This window comes from Propithecus coquereli, unplaced genomic scaffold, assembly GCF_000956105.1.
Source record: "Propithecus coquereli isolate 6110/MARCELLA unplaced genomic scaffold, Pcoq_1.0 Scaffold2, whole genome shotgun sequence".
In the NCBI taxonomy this organism is placed as follows: Eukaryota; Metazoa; Chordata; class Mammalia; order Primates; family Indriidae; genus Propithecus; species Propithecus coquereli.
Window position 1 is genome coordinate 8691011 of NW_012144966.1, and position 18598 is coordinate 8709608.

The following is an 18598-nucleotide window of genomic DNA, read 5'->3' on the forward strand; positions in this document are numbered from 1 at the left end:
ATGGACCAGTACACCCATCCATGGCCCCAGGGTTGGGGACTATAGTTATAGATCAATGGACTAGAATTGAGAGAATAGAAATAAACTTTTAGGATCAATTTTTTGAGGGGGGAGGGTCCATCAAAGCATTTTATTTGTATGTATTACATTTGTATACAAAGAATCCCAGGATCTTCCCCTCTGTTTTTGCTTTGCTTCATTGTGGCCCCTTGATGCCAGCTGAGGTTGTCAGTATGATGAAACCAAACTGACAAGATGGAAGCAGATTATGCTGCCATTTTTCCAGATCTTTCAATTGTACATGAAATCTGGGGCTGATAACTCCACATTTGTTTAACTTGCCTATGGGGTTCACAACAATTTCCCTAGCTCTGTGATCGATGATTTCAAATTCGCCATTGTAACCATGCTTCATCACCAGTTAGAAACCAGACAATGATTTTGGAGCATGGCCCAATAAGAACCTGGAGTTTGTCTCTCCTTTCGGCATTATTGATGCTCCTGAGGGCATCAACCAGGGCATACATGCACACCATTATGGTGGCACAGAAAGATGGTAAGAAGAGCTGGTCAGTTAATTTTTGACAAGGTTTCCAACACAATTCAATCTGGAAAGAATAGTCTTTCCAATAAGCAGTGCTGGGAACAATGGAATATTCACATGCAAAGGATGAATTTAAACCTCACATAATAGGCTGGGCGAGGTGGCTCACACTTGTAATCCTAGCACTCTGGGAGGCCGAGGCAGGAGGTTCACTTAACATCAGGCGTTCGAGACTGGCCTGAGCAAGAGGGAGACCCTGTCTCTACTAAAAGTAGAAAAATTAGGCAGGCATGATGGCATGCTCCTGTAATCCCAGCTACTTGGGAGGCTGAGGCAGGAGGATTGCTTGAGCCCAGGAGTCTGAGGTTGTGTGAGCTAGCCCAGGTGACAAAGTGAGACTGTGTCTCAAAAAAAAATTAAATTAAAAAAAAAAACAAACCTGACATAATACAAAAAGTTAACTCAAGTTGAATCATATACCTATCATATACTCTACGGAACACTTAGAAGAAAACATAGTAGTAAATCTTTGTGATCTTGAGCTAGATATGACACCAAAAGCATAAGGAGAAAAAAAATGAAATAGGTAAATTAACTTTATCGAAATTTAAAACTTTTATAAAGGACACCATCAATGAAATGAAAAGACAACCCACACACTTGAAAATATTTGTAAATTATATCTTATAACATCTCATATTTAGAACATATGAATAAATTTTGAAACTGAAAAAAAAAACACAAAACCAACCAATTTTAAACTGTGCAAAGGATTCAAATAGACATTTCTCCAAAGAAGGTATACAAGGGCTAAGAAGCATGTACAAAGATGTTCAAAATCAACAGTCATTAAGGAAATGCAAATCAAAACCATAATGATAGCAAATCCACACCCATGAAAATGGCTAAAATAAAAGACAACAATGACTGGCAAGGATGCAGAGAAATTAGAACTCTCATAAATTGGTGGGAGTGCAAAATGGCAAAGCCTCTTTGGAAAACATCTTGGTAGTTTCTCAAAAGTTAAACAGTTATATGACCCAGCAATTCTACTTCTAGGTATATACCCAAGAAAACTGAAAACTTATGTCCACACAAAACATTGAATGTAAATGTTCACAGTAACATTCTTAATAGCCAAAGTGTAAACAACTCCAAATATCCAGCAACTGATAAATGGACAAACTAAATGTGGTATCTCTCTACAATGGATTATTTAGCTATAAAAGGGATGAAGTACTAATATATGCCACATGAATGAACCTCAAACATTATGCTAAATGAAAGAAGTCAGCCACAAAGACCACATATGGTATGATTCCATTCATATGAAATATTCAGAATAGGAAAATGTATAGAAACAGAAAATGGGGCTGGGCGCAGTGGCTCACACCTGTAAGCCCAGCACTTTGGAAGGTCAAGGCAGGAGGATTGTGTGAGCCCAGGAATTTGAGACTAGCCCAGACAACACAGCAAGATGCTGTCACTACAAAAAAATTAAAAAATTACCTGAATGTGATGACATGTGCCTATAGCCCTAGCTATTCAGGCGGCTGAGGTGGGAGGATCACTTGAGTCTGGAGTTAGAGGTTGCAGTGAGCTATGATCAGGCCACTGTACTCTCCAGTCTAGGTAATAGAGTGAGACCCTGTCTCAAAAATTAAAAAGAAGATGGATCATAGTTGTTTAGGGATGGGGGAAGGGGAGACAGTGAAAGGAAGGAAGACAAATAAGAATTTCTAACTAATGGTATGAGACTTCTTTTTGGGGTAATGCATTATTCTAAAATTAGACTGTTAAATTATGTAAAACTTAGATTGTAAAATTATTCTAAAATTAGCATAACTCTAAGTATACTAAAAACCATGGACCACTTAAAATGGATTTTTTAAAATTATCTCAATAAAACTGTTATAAAAATTATGCATATTTGCTTTATGGCAATGGTTTAGAAAAATATAAGGATTTCAAGTATGAAATTCTCTAACCACACTCCAAATAAGAATGTAAGTTCATCAAAAGAGGACTATACCAGTAATTTATCCTCATCTTTATGTTTAATCATTTCTCACTGTTTTAGGTCCTTACCTCCATTATATCTTTAATATTAAGGATATAATCTCAAGTGCCAATATGTATTAATGTCTCCTATGCGTGTACATGGTATCAATAACAATTTAACTGCTACTCAAAAGTTCAAAAATTGACAGAACCACAAAGGAATCAAAGGGTTAGGGCCAAATGAGCAAGTCAATATAACACTGAATTTATAGGTTCTACGGTGTTGGAGAGAACGTACTGCACAAAATAAACAAGACGACTATACCTGGGCTGAGTAAGAAACCCTGTTAGAGTTACCCGAACACACAACGGACTGAGGGTGTGTGAGAAGAAATGAAGGGAAAAGGAAAATAATGAGAGGGGCTTTTCCAAAGGCTTACATTCAGAAAACTGCTAGAGCATCACAGTTGGAAAGACATAGATTACCTAGGACCACCGGCAAACTCCCTCGGCAAGTTACACTAAGGTCACATTAAGAAACTATTGAATGAAACACAGAGTAAATATGCTATAAAGTTGTTGAAGACTTCCTCCACTGCAGTACTTAATGTCTTCTCTACATATGTAGGTAAAAATTTTTTCTACAATGTAGAGAAAAATTCTATTTCCCTGACATGTTATGACTTTTTTCCCTTTGAAATTACGAGTTTTGCTATTCAAGATTCCATTTGAACATGCTCACAGCCCATTATTGTAATGCCAATATCAATTTAATTGCCCAAGATTCTGTTGCCAGACTATCCAAATATTTCTTCCTACTCTATATGTTCCCCAGATTCTAATTTATACTGTCTAATTTTATAACATACATGGTATCCTAGTAAGTAATACAAAATTCTTTGTAGAATGAGACATAGTGGGGGCCAGGAGGCCTACCACATCAGCATATGAATATACACTTTATTGATAACAAGCCTCATAATACCCTTCCATAATTTATTTAATAATTACAAAACACTGGTAGTGTTAATGTTATCAGGTCACCTTTCAAAACTTAAGCAGTAATAGTATGATGACAATATTCATAGCATTTGTAATTTGAGGACTTGCCGTTATTTCACTAGAGAAGAAAGGATCAAAGCATTAGCTATCCTCTTAGAGAAACGGGTTCAGCAAAAAGATTAGAGAACTATATTCTCCTTTCTGGATACATCATAATACATTACTGTATGAAACGCTCTGAGAAGTCCTACAGAAAGAAATCTGGTTTTCATGCTTTGCAAAATTATTGGACAGAATCTTTTCATTAACATTCACTAATACTGTTAGTGTTAGAAAGACAATATATTTGGAAGTGGGCCGGGCGCGGTGGCTCACGCCTGTAATCCTAGCACTCAGGGAGGCCGAGGCGGGCGGATCGTTCTGAGCTCAGGAGTTGGAGACCAGCCTGAGCAAGAGCGAGACCCCGTCTCTACCAAAAAATGGAAAGAAATTAATTGGACAGCTAAAAATATATGTAGAAAAAATTAGCCGGGCATGGTGGCGCGTGCCTGTGGTCCCAGCTACTCGGGAGGCTGAGGCGGGAGGATTGCTTGAGCCCAGGAGTTTGAGGTTGCTGTGAGCTAGGCTGACGCCACGGCACTCGCCCCAGGCAAGAGAGTGAGACTCTGTCTCAAAAAAAAAAAAAAAAAAAAAAAATTGGAAGTGACTGGAGACATCACGGTTTCAATCCTTGCCAGTGTAAAGCTTGGAGTCCATTTTCATGTAGGAAACCTTTCAATAAACTTTAAATTTTCATCTGAAGTTAATAATCTCAAAAAAGGTTTAACTTCTCAGTATTTCTTATGGGTTTAATACTGCAGCTGTCTATGGACTGATCACTACATCTGGATTCTGGTTTTCTGTTACTCTCTTTAAGGGTCATACGAGTTTCTTTAGGCATGTGCATCTACCACTTGCAGAAAGTTTAAGTAACCAACAAATATAAAAACACTTTGGCACAAATAAGTCTTCCAAGAATCTATTTTACCTAAATAGTCTGCAAATTCACATATTGTCGAAAAGGTTTAGTAACTAAATTTAAATTTACCCCAATTACAGAGATTACATAAGAAACACCATACTACGGTTATCATAATGTTGTGTTCAAAACATATAGCAAAGTGAGATACAGCATACTCAAAAGAATTGCCCCACAAAGTCCCATTTTTTATTTGAAAACTAAATCTTATGCTAGATGTTATTTTGAAAAGTCTTATTGCTAAATTGAAAATATAATATGATAACAACTGATCCTCTTATAGGCTCAAAAAAAAATTTAGTAATATTTTGATTTAATTAAGAAATAAGCAAAATACACTATGGTCCTTGGGCATTTACTTCTTGGCAAAGTAACAGAAGATAATTTCCAGATAGGTATATTTACAAAAGTTATTCTTTTTAAAGAATTTTTTGGCCGCCATTTTTTAAAGGCACTTTTGTCCTGTTTTTGAATAGGAACAGGGTACAACGTTGGAAGGGACAAACATAGAAAAGATAGTAAGACTATCACACCATTACCCCCAGCAAATCAGAACATTTCAAAAGCAACCCTGTTCTATCTTCTTGGTTACCATTGGCTATTTTTCCAGAAACATTTTACTAATTATTTTGAACTTAAAGCAAAAAATATTTGCCAATAAGGCCATTCTGGTTTTGGAAAAAAAATTTTTTGAAGTAGGTTAAAAGACCACATTGGCATACAGTAGAGAACAACAAAAGTCATTAATCTGTATTGTCAAATGTCTATTCTTCCTTTGGGCCAATTTCAATTTCTTATATACACATATACCAAAAAAAATGTTTAAACAGAGCAATATAGACAAAATAGGGTCATTGTGTTTACCAAGATGTGCATGTGTTTTAGTTAAGTTCTGCTTTAACTAAAGTCATTTATGCTTTAAAAATAAGGTACTTAATTTAAAGGTATAGTTGACATAAAAGGTTAATGGGTAAAAAATGATCTCTAGGATTTGTGCTTTAAAATGTTCTGGGGGAGAAGCAATAGCAATAGATGAAATAAGGCTGGCAAAATATTGATATTGTTGAAACTTGATAATATTCTCTGAACTTGTTTGCAAAAGTCTATGATATGGGTTCTAAAGTTACACTTGACATGTATAATATGATCCCAATTTTATAAGAAAAAATTCTTAGAAAAATAAACTTGTATGTTGAAACCAAATCTTATCAGGTGTTTCAAGTGATTATTTTTTCTTGACATCCATTGCACTTGCTAGTTTTCCACAATGCTAAAATGAATTTAAGCATATTTGCATTTTTATTACCAGAACCGCACATTATCTGAATATGGTTTTTAGACTAGCAAATGACTATTTCCTGTATGAAAGCTATACTGAATTCTCACTGATAGTAAAGAGTGAATTGCCCATAGATGTTCTTCCATACATCACTTAGAGATATCTTCCAAACTAAAACACCTGAGAGTCAAAATCATAGCCACCCAATAAAATTATCTGCCACTTCTCACATTATAATATTGCTTCAGATTGCATTATCGTCATTATAATATTCTAGTGTCATTTCACTGTATTCTAAATTCTCATTTATATTTGTGGCACTAAATATTTAAGATCAAAAAATTTGTCTTAATCAAGAATTCTCGGCCGGGCGCGGTGGCTCACGCCTGTAATCCTAGCTCTCTGGGAGGCCGAGGCAGGCGGATTGTTTGAGCTCAGGAGTTTGAGACCAGCCTGAGCAAGAGCAAAAAAAAAAAAAAAATAGAAAAAATTATCTGAACAACTAAAAATATATAGAAAACATTAGCCGGGCATGGTGGCGCATGCCTGTAGTCCCAGCTACTCGGGAGGCTGAGGCAGGAGGATCGCTTGAGCCCAGGAGTTTGAGGTTGCTGTGAGCTAGGCTGACGCCACGGCACTCACTCTAGCCCGGGCAAAAGAGTGAGACTTTGTCTCAAAAAAAAAAAAAGAATTCTCTTCATGGTCCTATCAGAAAACCTTCAACAAGCAAATTAGAAAGTAAACTGGTTGTCAAATGTTACCATTGGGATAGACTAGGCAGAGTGTACGTGGGATCTCTCTGTACTGTTCATTACAACTGCATGTGAACCTATACTTATCTCAATAAAAATTTCAATTAAAACAGTAATCTGGAACAAGAAGAGTCAGTTAAAAACAGGAAATGCAGTCACCTCGCAGAGGCTTGATATTCTTTTGGTTCAATTGCAAAGAATTTCAGAATAGAACGCAAACACTATACAACAAACCAAACATTAAAAAATGCATCAGTATTACAAACTACATATTCATTGCTTAGGGAAAAACAAGCTGACTTTACAAGAAATTATTATTCCAAGAAAGAAAACAGTTTTTCCCCACCGTTAATGTTTCACATGAGCATGCAAATAAAACAATACTCATGAGAAAAAGTCAGTCTTCTCTTACTCCCTTTGTTGGCTCAAGATGTTACTTGTTATTAATTGGTGTCCTGCAAAAGGCAAGACAACACATACATTTACATTATTCCACGTTTGAAGAACAGCACATTTCTCATCCAAGAGAGGGGAAGGGAGAAAAATTCCCTAAGGAGAAAACAAAACCACGTGACACACACGTGCCTCCAAGCACACTTGCTCTTCAAGATCAGCATCTTGGTTATTGCAACAGCTACATATTTAGACTGCTAAAAATTCATTTAACAGGAAAATGAAAAGCAATTCTTTGGTTTGTGTTTTCTCTTTAAATATTCCTCAAGTAATCCAAATCCTTATGAAAAAGACACTATATTCTCAGAGCAATAAGACTATAAAGTTTATATCAAAAAAAAATTTTTTTTAATAAAGACAAAGCTTTGCTATGTTGCCCAGGCTGGCCTTCAACTCCTGGGCTCAAATGACCCCCCCACCTCAGTCTCCTGAGTAGCTGGGACTACAGGAGCATGCCACTGCACTCTATCTCCAAAATTTCAAACATAGAGGAGATAAAACAGAGACAAGGGCCCTCTAGCTCACGGAGTCCTCAAAGTCACTGACTGTGCCTACGCACAAGTTCTGTCAGCTACTATATACCAGATAAAGTCCGTGTTTTATTAATCATAATATTGCTAGTACACCACACAGAGAAGATGCTTAATTAGTTTGCTCAGTTAAAATGAAAGTTAAAAAGAGTTAACATAATTAAAAAGTTTAAAATAACCACTGTTTTAAAAGGGCATTCTTTTAGAAATCTGCAAAATACATTAGCAACCTAATGTTTTAAAGTAGTGTACCCATTGAATTAATCTAAAGTCAAACTGGTATTTCATTTTTTCTTAAAGAATTTAAAATTTTTAAATTTAAAAACAAAGACAAACTCCAGAGGTTCTAATTAATATCCCTAGAGTATGCTGTTTCAGATTTCCTAATTATCAGAGAATAAGCCAAAATATACTTGAACATTTACATTAAAAAGTTTTTCGATAACCTCAAGTACCCTATAGTCACGTCAGGTTAGAAATTAATGTTGTTCTGCCAAAATTGTAAAATATTTTATGTTTGGAATTTGCTCTTTAAATTAGTCCAGAATATGCAGTATGAATAAAGCATATATAATCCCGATGTTTGAATAATTTCACGTGTTTGTATAACTTTGCTGGAATTAGGGAAATGTAAATTAAAATAATTAAACACACTAGGGGTTAATTTTGAAGTATTAGCTTAAGTATAATGCACATGAGCCAGGTGCAGTGGCTCTTCCCTGTAGTCCCAGCTACTCAGGAAGGCTGAGGAAAGAGGACCACTTGAGCCCAGGAGTTCAAGTCCAACCTGGGTACCACAGCAAGACCTTATTTCTAAATATATATAAATATACACACACACACATTGCATATGACCTTCACTTTAAAACTTCTACTTCTATAACAATGTCTGACAGAAATATAAACAAGTGTTTAAAGAGCAACATAAGGTTTTTTTTTTTTTTTTTTTTTTTGAGACAGGGTGTCACTCTGCTGCTGTGGCATCAGCCTAGCTCACAGCAACCTCGAACTCCTGGGCTGAAGCGATCCTTCTGCCTCAGCCTCCCGAGTAGCTAAGACTACAGGCATGTGCCACCATACCCAGCTAAATTTTTCTATATATTTTTAGTTGTCCAGCTAATTTCTTTCTGTTTTTAGTAGAGACAGGGTCTCGCTCTTGCTCAGGCTGGTCTCGACCTCCTGACCTTGAGCAATCCTCCCGCTTCAGCCTCCCAGAGTGCTAGGATTACAAGTGTGGGCCATCGAGCCCAGCCAGCATAAGCTTTTTTAATAGAGAAAAATTTAAAGTGTAGATGTCTAAAAATAAAAAACTGTTAAATTATGATGTTATTTTTAAACATGGGACATCACAAGGGAGTTACAAGAATGAGGTATTTATGTAAATATATCCTAGGAAAGAACTCAATGACACACTGTCAACCTGAAAAAACAAAAAAATAAAGGAACAAATGGACAGTACATGTTAAGTATGCCACGTTATTTAGAAGTACAGACATGTTTATATAACCAAACTGATGATAATGGCTACTTCTGGACTTGGAGGTGTGTAAATGGGAGTCTTTATGTTTACTCACTATACTCCTAAAATTAATAATGAGCACATTACAAACTTTAAAACTATTAGTAGAATAAGATTAATCTACAGGCAGTTACCCTAAATTATAGGACCTATTAAGTCACAAATATCAGATCCTACTGCCTTTGGGGCTTCAATTCAAGATTTATGGTCTCGTTTCTAAGAGATTCCTTCCTGTAACAGTGCTCGTACGGCAAGTCAGTGATGGAACTGAAAGCTCAGCAAGTAGGTACTGTAGGCACAAAAGCTGTACCAGGCATTCAGAGGCACAATGCATTCCGCTCCTGACATTCTGAGGATGTAAGAAAGGTAGACAAAGAAATTCCTATAACCAGAGCCCACCAGCAGCAAGTGATTGTCACAGGGTCCCAGAGAAGGTGGCACACTGGGGTTGGACTAGGTGCCTGGCATAGTGCTCAACCATGAACGGTTACTCATGCTTCTGAACCTTTTCAAGCCTTCAAAAGATAGCTAGCTGACAACTCTCACCACTTTCTCCCTATTCTTCTTCCCCAGTAGAATAAAGAATATTTTCAATAGCATTAATGTTTTAAAAGCTCCTAACAAAATTAACAAATGCAATTAAAAGTGGCTATAAACTTCACTGCTACTAGGAAACATCAAAGGTCTTGTTCTCTACTACAAAACTCAATGTTGGGAGGCAGGGGGAGAAAAATACAATGCAACAGAGCTACTACAGGGATATGCTCCAGGCCACTTATCAAAAGCCTCACATATTAGTGTACGTACTCAAAACATTTAGTCTAAATAGCTAGGGAAGAAAAATCAAAGTCTGGCTGGGCATGGTGGCTCACGCCTATAATCCTAGCACTCTGGGAGGCCAAGGTAGGGAGGATTGATTGAGGTCAAGAGTTCAACAGCCTGAGCAAGAGTGAGACCCCGTCTCTACTAAAAATAGAAAAAATTAGCCGGGTGTGTTGGCACATGCCTGTAGTCCCAGCTACTCAGGAGGCTGAGGCAGGAGGATTGCTTGAGCTCAGGAGTCTGAGCTTGCTGTGAGCTAGGCTGACGCCATGGCACTCCAGCCCCGGCAACAGAGTGAGACTCTGTCTCAAAGAAAAAAATATTTTTTTGGAAAAATAAAAAATATGAAAGAAAGATTATTCATTTGTCCAGCTTCTCTAATGTGGGGTAAAAAAAAAAAAAGAATCATTATTCATTATATATCCAAGTGAGAATCACAGGCAATCAGACCTGATAGGGACTATAAAAACTTGTTCAATCCCATTTTATAAGATCCAGAAGTGTTAACCAAGCGACTCACCCCAGTTAGAAAAGGTAAGACTAAAACTCAGGACTCCCAACTCCCAGACTGACCTTCTCTCCATTATAACCTACTACTTCCCAGAAATTGAAAACAACTAAAAAGAATCAAAGACTTAAAATATATTGACTCTAAGAAAATACTCAATAATCTAATTTCAGATTTGTTCATAGTAAAGATTTAGGGGGAAAAGAGTACAAGCCCTGCAAAATTTAAAGCAAAATATGAATTCATGCTACTTAAAACAATTGTTTCCTTCAGGCCAATCAAAGCTTTATCATTACAAATAAAGACAACATCCCTGGCTCCCCCAAATATATTAATAATTGTTCCCATTATGGATTTTCCTGATTTGTGGCTCATTTGCATGATATTGCCACCCTATCGCAGTGATTACAGAGCTACTCAGTTATGGTCGTCCTACGATAGGAGGAATAAAAAAGTAAAGTTGTACATATAGGTGACCTAAAAGATCACACTGTCAATATATAGTTAAAAAATAAACTTCTTTTGGTTTGTCTTGGAACGACCTTCTTGGTCTGAGATATGACCAGAAGCTGTTGCTTGCTGTGCTAATCTTCAACGTGGCAGACAATATTCTTTTGTGAGCTCGGGCACTGGCTATCAAGGAGTCCTTTGTTTCTGTCCCTCGTTTCCACTTCCCTCAGAGCCTTACCTGGGATAGTAGGCCGTGTAGTTCATGAAGAGCTGGGTGCCCGCTGGGTAGTATGCTGTAGAGGGCTGCAGTGCTCGTGGATTCAAAAGCACAGAGGGCTGATAAATGGCAGCTTCGGTAGGAATAACTGCTGCAGGAGCTGGAAACGTGTAGGAGGGAGGAGACAGACCTAAATAAGCAAAGGAGAGAGTCTCTTGAGATGTGCTTGTAACAGCTGACACATGTGCTAGTGCTAAAGCCATAAAGTCTCTATTCCATCTACACATTTTAAAGAGACCATCACAGTTCTTCCTATCATCCCAACTTCCTTTTCATTACATAGATAACACATAGAAGTGATCCCGAATGCCACACCATCAGCCTAAAGAACGATTTTTAGCCTCAAATTTGCCAGGGTGCGGGGTTGGACATCAAGTGGATTTTCAAGTCTTCTCAATCATTTCACAAAGTGATTTTTTTTTTTTCACACTCCAGGTGCCAGTTTCCACAAACCAACCTTTAGAGGAAAGAACCATGGAACTGACATTTAGTGTAACTTCATATTAAAGCCTAGATTTTTTAAACTTGGAGAGTCATGCTGCTGCTGCATCTTGCTATCCACCTTTCAGTATAGCATAAAATGGAACATGTTACGATAAAACACTCTTCACCAGTACCGTGCATTACGCCAAAGCACAGGCTGTGCCAGAGTGAACTGACCTAAAAGGAGTAGTCTACTTTGCGTTATTCCCACCTAAAGGAGAAGATGGGCTTTGAAGCTAAGCTATATCTTCAGACCTATTTAAAAAAAAAAAAAAAAATCCAACCTGGGAAATAGCCCTGAAGAAATTGATGCTCAAGTCTTCCTGAGAGTCAGCTGATAAAAAGCTGGCTCAGATTAAACAGAAAATGAGCCCAGATTCCTCTGTCTTCTGGTAAACCAACATATTCTAGGATTGAAAACTCAGACCAGTTGCTATTCATTAGCTTTCACATGTGAGACAAACACAACTACCCACCAGGCCATCTGCACTCAATAGAAAAAGTTGACCAAATTTGGAGTCCCTACCTTATACGCTTCATACCTAGAACCACCATATTTTACAAATAGCAAAGGCCCAAAGGATAACTTGTTCACGTGAAAATTTCCAAGATGACTTCAAATTGTCTTTTGTTCTTAGGAGTTTCTACATTTCTACAGAGACGTATAAGACAGCCAGGTGAATATGGGTACATAAACCAAAGACCAACAAATGGATCTCACATTCAACTTTGGGTGCCTCTTCCTATCACCAAAAACTATGCTAGATGTTAGATACCTAAATACTTTTAAATTATGATCCCTGGCCTTAAAGAGTCCACAGATGTGAAACAGGTAACATAGTATTTAAAAAAAAAGAGCCCACAGAAAGGCCAACAATAAAAATTGAGGCACTTAAGTCTTACAGAAAGTTATATGGTCTGTGCTCATAATCTCTTTTCAAAACTATGAGGCAATTCATTATTTAACAGTGCCTCATACCAATCAGACAAATATATATAGTAGGTATATGTCTGCTCTGCTTCAAAACAAAGACAGGTAGGAATTTCTGATAACCAAACAAATTAGGCTGCTAAGCTTTGGGCATCCCTCAGCTGAAAGAATAGCTATTTTATATTCCTAAAAGAGAATCAGATGTATAATACGCACAGATTACAAAAATGAAGTTGATCTTAAAATGTTCCTTTATAATAAATTAGGATGACAAACATCAAAATGTCAATGAGACTCTAGCAACATTTCTTTGTCAAATTCGACAGGACATTCTTCAGTGGGGGATGATAATCAATTACTATTTTGATTGCTTTAATCCTTGAGATTAGATCAAAAACATATGCAATTTCTCTAAATTTTGTGGTTTCTGTATAATTAGTCAATTATCTAAACTGTGTTGGCAGGGAAAAAAGGTCCAGTACAACAGGCATAATATTAGTATGTATAAATTGGAATTTTCCCATCCAAGTACTAACCAGGCCTGACCCTACTTAGCTTCCGAGATCAGATGAGATCAAGCGCCTTTCAGGTTGGTGTGGCCACAGACTAAATTGGAATTCTGATTGTTTAAAAAAGAAAACTCTATCACTAAAAAGGCAAACAGCCAAATTTTGGTTAAGACTTTTGTTCTCATTTTTGGTAAGTATTAAAGGTAACCAAAAGTACAGAAATATATATATTTTTAAATAAATTTAAGGGATACAAATGCAGTTTTGTTACATGGGTATACTGTGTAGTGGTGAAATCTGGGCTCTTAGTGAAACCATCACCAAAAAATGTACATTGTACCCAGGAAGTAATTTCTCATCCCTCACTCCCCCTTCTACCCTACAGAAATATTTTATGTGAAACATGCATTTTTTTAAGTTTTGTTTATTTTAGGGCTATGAGAGTCAGGGAGGAGGGAAAAAATTAAAGTCTGATGAAGAAAGTCTATAATGACCAGTTTTCCACCAGGAAGAGGTAAGTACAATATCACAAAAGAAGAATTTGGGTCACGCATGATGGAGAAATTCCTTTACCTGACAATGCACGACAGATTATCACTAAAGGATATCACAAAAGCTACTGACATTATCACTGGTTTATGGACAGAAGACATACAACTAGGACTGCTTTAGGATACTTTCTTAACTCAATTATAAATTTTCAAACTTTGATACTCATTAATGATCAACTCTAAGATAATTGCCAACAGCAAGCAGCAGGTAAATGGAATATTAGTGTTTAGAAACTCCAAAGGAAAAAAAGGATTAAGCCCCACCAAATATTCCGCAAATAATACTTTATCAAACAGGATTACTGGTATAGACCCCCCTTTTTTTTGTTTTTCTGATACAGAATCTCACTCCATCGCCCAGGCTAGAGTAGCTGGGATTCTAGGCACACACCACTTCGCCCGGCTAATTTTTCTCTTTTTTCAGTAGAGACAGGGTCTTGCTCTTGCTCAAGGCTGGTCTCGAATCCCTGAGCTCAAGCGATGCTACTGCCTTGGCCTCCCAGTAAACCCCTCTTTACTAGAAAGTGATGTCCATAATCTCCCCACTTTGTTGGAATCAAGAAGATAAATCCAGTTTACTTTCTTAGCTATCTTTGAACTGCATTCCAAGTACTACATTCTTTAAGCATACCCAACAGGCCTAACAAGGTATGTCTTATTAAAAAGTAAAAACTGTGTAAAAAAAAAAAAAAAAAGATTCAAGTATTAATATTAGATTCCCAAATATTTCTTAGTCACTAACTAGAACTTGGTCTTTAGACTACAGGGCTTATTCCTCTCAAACAGGATTCCAGATGGCTTGTACCCAGATGCCAATGAGCAAGAGCATGGCTTGAAATTAAGCACTGATCCTGTGATGGAATGAAAACTTTGGCTAATTCATTTACGCATTTTTTATATTTTTTTCTAACTTGCTCATTCCAAATATCCTGGCAAGCAATAGAAATGCTCTCCAGGTTATCATTTTCAAAAAATACTTGATGCTCAAAAAGTTAAACACAAAATTTGCATCAAATCACTCTTCTTAAAACTTTATGTGTTTTTAAAAAAGAAAAAAAATCCAGCCATACTTTTATTTTACCTTTAAATGCGTATAAAGATTATCTACATAGCCAGGTTGCCTCCCAGAGTCAGTGCTTATCTGGAGCACACTAAGCTTCAGAAATCAAGTGCTTATCACTGTAAAAGCAAGAATATAATTTGAAAAGAGGTATTTGTAGCATCACTAATTATAGGTGTCCACAACCAAGGTCTTAAATGATTACCAGATACCACCGATTTCAGATGGGAAAAAGCCTTATGTAACCACCTCGCCTGCCTCAGAAAGAGCCAGGGGCACAGAAAGTTACGGAAGCAGCTCAAGCACCTACCAGCATATAGCGTAGAATAGCGCCAAGACCCAAGAAAAACTTACATGGTAACTTACATGGCGGTGGGGATAAGCCATTTCGATTTAAAGTGCCCCCCATTAACACAAAGTTCATCTCCTCAGCTGAACACTGAAAGACTTCAACATATCTGTCCTTCATGGTTTTTTTATGACACTTCTGTGCAGCCATAAATGCTCTGTCCGCAGACTTCATCTGGATAAAGGCATCTCCTGAAGGGCGGCCCTGAGTGTGTGGGGGAAGAATAAAAACAAAAGGAGACTGTCTCCTTCAACAAGGAAATAGTTGCTTACAAAACATGCAAAGTGACAATCACCCATAGTACATTTTAGCCACAAAATCTGGGTGACAGTGTGATCTACTAAACTTGACTTGTATTTCATCGCCTAATCACCAGAATGGCCCACAAAACCTAGAAGGAACAGTTTTGGAGCTCGAAGCTGAATGTGAACCTTTTTGGTTTCTGTTAATTAGTATCAGATTTCCAGTGTTTTCAAAGAGTCTCCTTGTGACTGCAGTTGCAAAATATAGGATTGTATATTGGGTTTTTTTCCCTTCCGAAAAATCTGATTAAATGTCATTCGATTCAGAAAGGCTAGTAACAGAACCAGTATTGGAGCTTTACATATCCTCCTACAGAAATCAGAACAAACCAGTATTCTCTTTCAGCTCTCTGTTCCAGTATGTCACTGATGTGCCAAATCCTTTCATTTTTCCCTCTTCCTTGAAGCCTAGGTTGGAATGTGGCTTGGGAGTAGGGACTTGGGAGCTGCAAGGCACAGTGATGGTTGGTGAGAGCTGCGTCATCAGCCTTGCTTGGGAACCCTTCTCTTATCCACTCCCTTGCAGCGCCACCTTAAACTTTGGTCAAATGGGTGTTCATAGACATTTTTATTAGTAATAGCTTACTAAGATGCCCTGTTAAGAAACCAAGCCTATAGATTTCCGTTCTGAAGAACTAGAACATCTTAGTTTTATAGAGCATGAACCTTTTATGGGGGAGGAAAAGACAACCAGTGTATAGGACTGCTTTCTTATTTTATGGTTTTCTCTAAAAGTCTCTTAGGGACTATTTAGTCCAAATTATTACCATGCAAGTTACCATAAGAGTTACCATACCAGGGAAATTAGCAATGAACCCAGTCCAAGATGGAAACCTAACATCTTCAAGGCAGCTAAGAGCTCATCTATCATCGAAGAAGCATTTTTTTCCCAAATGTAATCACAACAGGTCACATGGGTCACTGAGAGGCAAATCTGTCTACTGCTGTTAATCAAAGAGTAATGGGCCCTGGGTTATTAGAAAGGGCGACTAAAAAGGAAACCGAACAATTCCCTGGTGATACAGTTTTGTGGAGAATTTTATTCAAAGGACTCTTACCATGGAAGCACACGGAGAGGGTCAGATAACAATATTGACTTATGAGCTATGAGCATGTGCTGGTACAGAAAACTGGTATAGAGAGCAAGGGCTCAGAATGTTTTTTGATTCTATCTAATGTCATGTGCTTTCCAGTAAGACAAGATTACAGTTATGAAAGTGACCAAATCTCCAAGTGAAAAGAAAAGGTGGGAAGTTAAAAGTTTAGGAAAAAAATTAGTATTTCCAATATAAGCCTATATGAAACCCATAATGCTCAAAAAATGTCTTATTTTCAAAAATTATTACAACTTTGCTTTTAAAGAATTCCAAAGTTTTAAAGTTTTGGCTTATGGGTTTTTAGAATTTTATCCTGCTTATGATAGCACAGAATACTGTTAAATTTTCTAGCAAATATGACTAATTTTATTTAAACAAAAATCAAGTGACACCAAACTAGGGAATACTTTACATTTGCATACTGAAAAAATTCAGTTAGATTTTGATAGAGGCTTCTCAGCAATTCATTCATTAATACGTCTGAGTGCCTATTACAACCCACATCCTGTTCTAGGTAGTATGGACACAAGTCCTAATTGAATTTTTTGCATTCCACTGAATGTAATTTGATGTCTAACATATATATGAAATAAGCCATTTCTCAACAGTCTACGGACACAAAATGCTCTGGAACACAGGCATGCTTCTTTGTTTATGTATAATCCATGTTTGCTTTCCCACTACAGACGGCAGAGTTGCAGAATTCAGTAGCTGCAACAGGAAAAATTGCATAGAGACTGATAATATATTTGGCTCCTACCTGATGCTATTGATAATGTGATACATGATGATGGAACCAAGCTGAAATTGAATTATCATACTAATGACGGCATTTGTTCCAGAGTTCATCCTAAAGACCTCTTGTATTTACAGTTAAATCTTTCCTAAAGACTTACTGTATGACTGAGGACTATTTGTACATTTTTATTAAGAGAGAGCTTTTGATAAGAAAAGTAAGTTTTCCACAAGGACTTTCTTACCTGGTGATTCAATACCATGTGAACCCCATGAGTACGAATATCGGTGGAGAACTCCCCCAGGAAGTCCAAGATGTCCTCAATCGTGGCCGCATAGGGAAGACCTCGAAGACGTATACAGTCTCTAACATTTGTAGGGGGCACGAATTGCTGAGGTAGTACTGGAATAATGGGAGGGGTTGGAAGTGGAATGAGAGGGGCCGAGGAGAATCGATTCAGCACCTGTACTCAAAGCAAAACAGAAGTGATTTAGAGCCTTGCTTCTCCTATGCTGTCTGCACACCAGCAATGGCATCCCTGGCAAGTCTGTTAGAAATGCAGAATCTCAGCTGCACCCCAGACCTAGTAAATATAAGTTTGTATTTGAATAAAATCCCCAAGTGATTCATAAGTACATCCAAGTTTGAGAAGCAGTGATAGAGAATGAGAGTCATGCATTTCAGCTACGAAAGCATGATATTTACTCTTGTCAAATACATACTCAACACAATGCACTTATGTTAAGGATATGTCTACCTGGAGAAATGTGTCACTATGTACCTTGAGACAAGTATTCTTAAAGGCTGCCACTTTCATAAAAACCTGGACATATCACTAAATGTGGACTTTTGTACTAATTTATTAGATTTCATTAAGTACATAGTGTTCCCCTTGATATTATTTTCATTCTCTATCTCCAAACCCAAGAAATAGAAAGAGAATGACCCCGTAAAGGAACCACAGCCCAAACAATGACTTTGGATTATGATAAAATATAATACTGCATAACAGCACAAGACTGGCTGGATAATGTAGAAATAAAACGAAAATCATTTGATGATCATAAAGAAAAACAGCAATATAGCAATTTAGTTTCCATGTGAATTTGAGACAGTGGCAAGACAGAGGATCTTCAGGATCTTAAATTCATGGATCAGTTTTTTTTTTTTTTTTTGGAGACAGAGTCTGTGTTGCCCGGGCTAGAGTGCCGTGGCATCATCCTAGCTCACAGCAACCTCAGACTCCTGGGCTCAAGCGATCCTACTGCCTCAGCCTCCCAAGTAGCTGGGACTACAGGCATGCGCCACCATGCCCGGCTAATTTTTTCTATGTATTTTTAGTTGTCCAATTAATTTCTTTCTATTTTTAGTAGAGACGGGGTCTCGCTCTTGCTCAGGCTGGTCTCGAACTCCTGAGCTCAAACA

The 18598-nt window shown here is 37.4% G+C and overlaps 1 protein-coding gene across 5 annotated transcripts in view; it reads right to left on the minus strand.

The window, feature by feature from the left end:
- ESRP1 (epithelial splicing regulatory protein 1) overlaps nucleotides 1-18598 on the minus strand; it is a 57805-nt gene that overhangs the window by 14873 nt on the left and 24334 nt on the right. For 3 of the 5 annotated variants that reach the window (XM_012643560.1, XM_012643556.1, XM_012643558.1), the window contains exons 11-13: nucleotides 17418-17636; nucleotides 15056-15242; nucleotides 11117-11285 (exon numbers count right to left, since the gene is read on the minus strand). In XM_012643560.1, coding sequence (XP_012499014.1) covers nucleotides 11117-11285; nucleotides 15056-15242; nucleotides 17418-17636 — 575 coding nt within the window. Of the gene's footprint in view, nucleotides 1-11116; nucleotides 11286-15043; nucleotides 15243-17417; nucleotides 17637-18598 lie in introns of all 5 variants that reach the window. The other 2 variants (XM_012643559.1, XM_012643555.1) reach the window with 1 other exon arrangement.